The sequence below is a fragment of the Nematostella vectensis genome, chromosome 7 (genome assembly GCF_932526225.1).
Source record: "Nematostella vectensis chromosome 7, jaNemVect1.1, whole genome shotgun sequence".
Taxonomy (NCBI): domain Eukaryota; kingdom Metazoa; phylum Cnidaria; class Anthozoa; order Actiniaria; family Edwardsiidae; genus Nematostella; species Nematostella vectensis.
Genome location: NC_064040.1, coordinates 6,338,278 through 6,345,322, shown reverse-complemented (window position 1 = coordinate 6,345,322; position 7,045 = coordinate 6,338,278). Strand labels below are relative to the sequence as shown.

The window sequence follows — 7,045 nt, the reverse complement described above, 5'->3', positions numbered from 1 at the left end:
TGGCGATGGCGATGGCGATGGCGATGGCGATGGCGATGGCGATGGCGATGGCGATGGCGATGGCGATGGCGATGGCGATGGCGATGGCGATGGCGATGGCGATGGCGATGGCGATGGCGATGGCGATGGCGATGGCGATGGCGATGGCGATGGTGGTAACAACTGAACTGGATTATAAGAAGCGAGGATTTTTTCATTCTTTAAAAAAGAAGGAAATGGAACGGAAAACTTATAAACGGATTAAACAGAGTCGTTTGAGGTATTCGTTTATCAAACTATTTTATATTGTTTTCTGGATTGTATATATGATTCGGTGGCAAATGTCCCCTATTTGCATGTCTTTTTATACCTTTCTCATACTGTTTTTTCGCGATTACCACGTTATTATCACATGAACGACAGCAAACTATACACTTAACATGTACCTTATATTTCCAAATATGTGTAAATAAAAAAAAAAGTCAGTGTAATTTGGTTGAGTATAATTACTTTGACCCGGGAGTAGTCCAGGGCTAAGTGGAGGGTCTATTTTTTAACATATATTCATACCAATTTCCAAGCCTCCTAAAAGTCGGGAATTTTAAAATTTTCTGGGGAAAACCCCATCACCCATAGAAAACGTATGCTGCCTGGAATAGTAACGGGTTTGCGTTTTTTACTCTTACTCCCAGGAGTATAGGTTAGCAAGCTGTTGTTTTGGTACACCCGGGTTAAAACGGTGAGCCTGTGCACGGTAATTAACTTTGTTCCTTTAGAATTCTTCATTGCTCTCGGGAGTTCCTTTATCTTATTACCAATATTGAATTATAATAGTAAACGTTATATCTGTAGTGGTTGAATACAAATTATGATATCTGAAAAGGGATGAGCGAGGATGAGCAAGGAATATACGGACTTGACCGAAAAAATGGAGAACGTAATGTAATAAAAACTGACACACTTTTGTAATAAACATTCCATTTTAAGAAAAGCCTCATTTTTAGAAAGGTCTTCCCTAGATTTTGGGTATATTCTATTTTTAAAGCGCCAGATTTTGCGATTCTGGAAGGAAATCACAATTGAATTTCAGAACTGGTAACATTTAACGTGTTCTGCATTGTGAACAATAATAGCAAGGGTGACGAAGCTGTCTGTAAAACCATTTATTAACAAATACTACGATGCAAATCCTTGGGTGCTTCAGATTTTATTACAGAGTGCATCTGCTCTTTTATTACAAAGTGCCTCGTTACAGCGTGTGTGGCTCTACACTTCAAATCGATTTATGATGTTTGGACGCTATATTTAGGTTTGACACCCCCCACACCAGATGCCTGTGCCAAGGGAAAATATGAATACTAAAATCTGAAATGCTCCTAAAAGAAAATGAGAGTAGCAGTATTTTCTAAAACCTAAAGAACACAAAATATCTTATATTGCGTGCATTTCAATGTAGCTTTTGTTGTTCTGGGCACAAAAAATGCCATATGCACGTGCGCGACTGAGCAAAGGGGTACAAAGGCTTAAGCCCCTAAAGAGCTCTGAAGGCAGCAATGTAGACCTAGGTCGTAGTGTGCTATATACATGATGGCGACATCGCTACATTACTATAGCAACACACCTATTCCCAAGAGACGCAAGATTGAAAAAGACCCCGATATTTTTCTGTGTACATCTCAGCGAGCTGTGCGTGGCGTAACCGAATAAGACAGGGCTGGGATCCTGGTTATTGCCTCCCCATTAATGCGCGGGTACCTCAGGTTCCTTTGTGTTGTACAGTTTGCTAGATAGCGGTGCTGGGGCCGAAATCTTCAGCTTAGCCGTAAAGCTTTATGCTGCCATACGGTGTTTCAGCGCATGTCTGGAAGTATGGTCTATTTTTTCTCATTCACCTGATCTGGACAAGGTTCGATTCTCGATCATGTCCTCTAATTTTTTTTTTTTTCTAACTGTCTGCCAATTACAATTCGATATTCCTTGCTCACTCTTGCTCCCTTTTGATCACCCCCGTCCTCAGTTGTTCGGCCAAGTCCATATTCCTGATTAGTTCTGATGCGTTCTAAAATGAAGAATCAAATTGTATTCATAGTAACAGAACCTATTGCTATTGGTCATTAATTTAGTGTAATTCTCTTCCTAATAATTCATTGGATATCGTATTCTTATATACACTAAAGTCTAAGAACATCGTTAAGAACATATTCAGCATTAAAATGTCCCAAAAATAAGAACCGCCTAGCCCCAACTAAAAGTTCGACGTTCTCATAAAAAAGTGTAGTGCTTTGACATCTCCCTTGTCCCGCTACGCGCGGGTTGACCGCGGGAATCCAGTGCGCATGACACTCGCAACCCCAAAACAAAGATGGCGGAGTCAACAGCTCCACAAACTAAACTAAACGACGCGAAAACGGACGAGAAAGATAAAGATGAGGACGATAGCATAGACTTAGGGACTACCTCGCCGCCTCAAGTTGGGTTTATTGGAACCAAGCACGAGTTCGAGACGATTAATTTTGACGCTGACGAGGAAGACGAAGACGATACGAGTGGATATCACACAGACGAACGGAGGAAAAAACGCTTCACGAAAAAGAAGAAAAAGAAAGAAGAAGTCACCGATAGTAGCTCAGACGACGAGGACGATAGAGCATTAGTTCCAGATGATACCAACCCAGTAAGTACGATTGAATCTGAATGTTTTTAAAAATGGCTTGACGGATTAAGATTGGATTTATTGCTTCTTTCTGAATTGCATTTCGAAAAACTTCTAAGTACTTATGCTTAATTTTGGGATATTGCATACATATACAAATATAAAGTGCAGTTTACTATATGGAGAGAAACATATTCGCTAAGTATATCGATTATGTAAATTGCTTGTGTAAATTGACCACTAAGTATTATTTTGCCTTGCCGCGTATTTTGTAAACACGAACCAAGAATGTGAGATATAAACATTTCTAGACTTTTAAGAAGAAAATATACAGAGGAAGAAATCCCTGGCATTAAGAATTGGGCTTCTCGTTGGTTGTTTCTGTTTTTTGTTGTAGTTGTTTGATGTTGTTGTAGTTGTTTTTGATTTAGTTGTTGTTGTTGCTTCTTGTGTAGTTGTTGTGATTGCAACACTAACAAATTATTATTTTTTTCAGTCTGATCTCACATGGCCATTATGGCTGTGGTATTATGTAGTCGCTGTTTCCACAGGTGCTCTTAAAGGTGGGTTTATCCCTGTAAAATTGTATTTTGGGCTACTTTTTCTGCTCTGCATTCTAAAATCTAATTTATTGTTTTATTGTAGCCAAGAATAGAACATTTAAATATAAAATCTAGAATTAAATCAACTCAATCCAATAAATTATGGAAATTGTCTAAAGTTTGGTATCAGCTTTATATTAAAGTTCTCAAAACTTTTAGCATTGAGTATTTCAGCATGGAAAAGTAAATTTTTTTCATAAAAAAAATATTCATTTTTGGAGCTCCATAACACGTCTATTTATTGAACAACACATGCAACCACAGGTAGCCCAAACTCCATACAAATGACTGTTTTATAAAAAACAGTATTTGTTGTTAGGCAACTGCTCAGAATTCATATCCATTTCTTGTCTGGGAATAGAGCGTAGTCAATCATACCATCATGACCAATCAATTCCCTTGCTGTGCGCAGTCAAATGGTTTATGACGCAACAGTGAAAACATGAAAGCCATTGATGGGTTTAGATGGTTGATTGACTACGCGCTATTCCCAAACAAGACAATAATTTTTGGATTTGCCAAAGTTGGCAACAACAAATTTGGCTATAAATTACATTATTATTAGAGAGAACATATGTAGTTGTTACATTATGCTAGATTTTGTCCAGAAAGCTGTATTAATTTCAATCCAACATTTTGTAGTTGTGTATTATTTCCAAGGGAGTTTTGAGCATGTTTAGGGCTATTTAAGTGCTGCTTGGTGAAATTCAGAAATCTCCTTTTGACACCTACATGCAAACCACGTTCACACTCACTGACCTCCTGTATATATTCAACTGTAGTTGCAGAGTATCTAGGGGAAAAACTGGCATATTTCTTTGGCATCACGTCACCCAAGTACCAGTATGTCATAGATGAGTTCTACAGGCTTAAAGAGCAGGTATGCACACAGGCAGCCCAATGCTACTGTTAGTGGTTTACTTTCAGCTTCTACAATTTCATTCATATTGTGAAGCCAATGTCATGGCCGATCATTCTCCAAAGTGTTAATTTCTATTAACAAATAGTCAAGTGCATGTTCAATGTTGTTAAACATAGAAATTCTAAAGTTGATGGCAAAAAATTGCTTTAAAATTTGTGAATCATTGAGATGCATGGTCGAAATGGGGTGATCAAGTCAGCAGCCTTTTTTTTTTAAAATCAATAACAGGCTTCAAACAACACACACTCTACAAACATTCTAATGGCAAAAACAAAATAGAGGACTCAAACATTACATTACAAGCTCTACAGTTTTATATTTCACATTTTTTTTTATTACTGGCAGCGGTGTAAAAAGATCTCTAGAATAAAATTAGTTACAGGATGAAAACCAAACATATAGACACTGTTTGCATATTTGCATACTTTCAAGGCCAACAAGACAATTGTGCAATTGTGCCCCCTCATCAAAATCTCTGCCTTACAGTGCGTTTTAAAGAAAGTTTTGACAAAAATCTTGGTCCAACATTGCAAGGATTTTCTCACCACCCCAAAAAGATTTCCCTACAAATGTCTCGCCGACTCCATGTTTGTTTTGTTTGGATGTAACTCTCTGATTCTCTGACCAAAATACTTTCTTTTCAGGAAAAAGAAGAAAAAGAAAGAGAAAGGAGAGAGAGAGAATATGTTGAGAAGATGAATGCCGAAAGACTAGCCAGGCTAGAGGGTGGGGACGGGTCACAGAAGCTGACCATGCCAAAAGAGGAAGCTCTCCCACAAGAAAGAGACAATGCGCCAGACACTAACAAATCTTCCTGAGTTCTGGTACAGCAAGTAATGCCATATTTAACAGGTTGTACATTTTGTGCTAATTTTAATCCACCTGAGAGGCCCTTTTAAATCCAGGATTATATGGAAATGAGGGGTGACTATTCAGTCCATTGGTCCAACTGACATGATACATGTTTTTGTACATAACAAGCCCAATAGAATGAGTTATTCATTTTAGTGGTGTACTCAGTCTGGATCACTGTAAAATTTAATTCATCCAACAAAATCTCCTCAGTATGAAGTTATGCAGGTAAAGCAATTTTTTTTTAAAGTTAGTTAAAGTTAGTTATAAGAGGCTTTGAATTCTCACAAACAAAAACAAAATAATATTTTGTTCCACTAACATCTCTTACTGTTTAATCTCCCTTATTGCTTATTGCCTTTCTCACGGAATGTGAGTTTAACAGTACCATTTGTAAGTCTTTCCCGTGCAGTGTAAAGGTTGCAGCCCAACAAGTAGAGTTAATTTATCTGTAAGCACACATTCTACTTTCTGCTGCAAGTTATGAGGAGAAAAGCAGGATTACTTTTTTTGGTCAGCACTATCACTTAGGCTGGTATCTGTGCTAATATGGTATGAGTAGAAAAATTACAGACAAGCTTTAGAATACCGTAATTAGTTGGCTGCATAGGCATGGAAGAATCTTTGAAATAAATCAACACAAGGTTTAAATGGTAAGATACATAAGCCTCTGCAAAAACAAAGCACTGTTGTTTTTCTGACAGTTTGAGCATTAACCCTTTTTCTATGTTTTTACAGAGGTGTAAATCATACCATTTTAACTTTGTTCCTGTTCATTTATTTCTCTGATACAGTACTACTTCCCATGATGCACCGCTGGCACACAATGTTGTTAGAAATGTCATGTAACTTATCAGTTATTCACTTTTGTTGTTGTTGTTACGTATTGTGACCTTCATTCTTCGCGAGCAGTCCTCACCTGATGTATCACAAGTCACATGGCATTTTTGACATTGGAAATGTATTTTTTAGTTGAAAGACATTTTTAAGGTCAGCTGTACAATACTTTAGTGAGGCTTATGCCTTTAGTTGGGAAGATAAATGGGCCAAGTATCTTGGAGTAATAATTGATGTACAGTAGGTGAAGTTTACCCAACATCGTATGTTAATAACTATTTGTGATAATTTATTTTTGTGCTGCATTGAGCCACATGGCCAAAACTGTACATAAATAGGAAGTAATTGGGGTCCTCGCATTGGTCTAATTTTTTCCTGGTTTGACCAAATTATCGCATGGTAGTCTTTAAGCTTTATCACCAAAGTATAGTATAGTAATAACACTAATTTTTATTAAAAAAGAAAAACAAGGAATTTTCATTAACTGTTCGGGAGGCAGTTGATCTTTTATCCTCGGGTAAGAAGGGAGTTGATCTTTCATCCTCAGGTAAGAAAGGGAGTTGATCTTACCTGCTCAGGTAAGGGAGGGAGGAAGTTGATCTTGTATACTCGGGTAAGGGAGGGAGGGAGTTGATCTTACATCCTCGGGTAAGGGAGGGAGGGAGTTGATCTTACATCCTCGGTTAAGGGAGGGAGGGAGTTGATCTTACATCCTCGGGTAAGGGAGGGAGGGGGTTGCTCTTACCTCCTCGGGTAAGGGAGGGAGGGAGTTGATCTTACCTCCTCGGGTAAGGGAGGGAGGGAGTTGATCTTACCTCCTCGGGTAAGGGAGGGAGGGAGTTGATCGTACCTCCTCAGGTAAGAGAGGGAGTTGATCTTGTATACTCGGGTACGGGAGGGAGCGAGTTGATCTTGTTTACTCGGGTAAGGGAGGGGGTTGCTCTTACATCCTCTGGTAAGGGAGGGAGGAAGTTGATCTTGTATACTCGGGTAAGGGAGGGAGGAAGTTGATCTTGTATACTCGGGTAAGAGAGGGAGGAATTTGATCTTGCACCCTCGGGTAAGGGAGGGAGAGAGTTGATCTTGTGTACTCGGGTAAGGGAGGGAGGGAGTTGATCTTGTATACTCGGGTAAGGGAGGGAGGAAGTTGATCTTGCATACTCGGGTAAGGGAGGGAGGGAGTTGATCTTGCACCCTTGG

General features: G+C 38.9%; 1 protein-coding gene across 1 annotated transcript; it reads left to right on the top strand.

Annotated features, from left to right (window-relative positions):
• The first annotated feature begins 2,282 nt into the window (after positions 1 to 2,282).
• Positions 2,283 to 6,322, top strand: LOC5520720 (protein FAM177A1). The gene is made up of 4 exons (XM_001640601.3): positions 2,283 to 2,653; positions 3,129 to 3,195; positions 4,017 to 4,114; positions 4,801 to 6,322. Exons 1-4 carry the CDS (start codon positions 2,342 to 2,344, stop codon positions 4,972 to 4,974), a joined length of 651 nt encoding a protein of 216 aa, XP_001640651.1. The 5' UTR covers positions 2,283 to 2,341; the 3' UTR covers positions 4,975 to 6,322.
• The last annotated feature ends 723 nt before the right edge of the window (positions 6,323 to 7,045 follow it).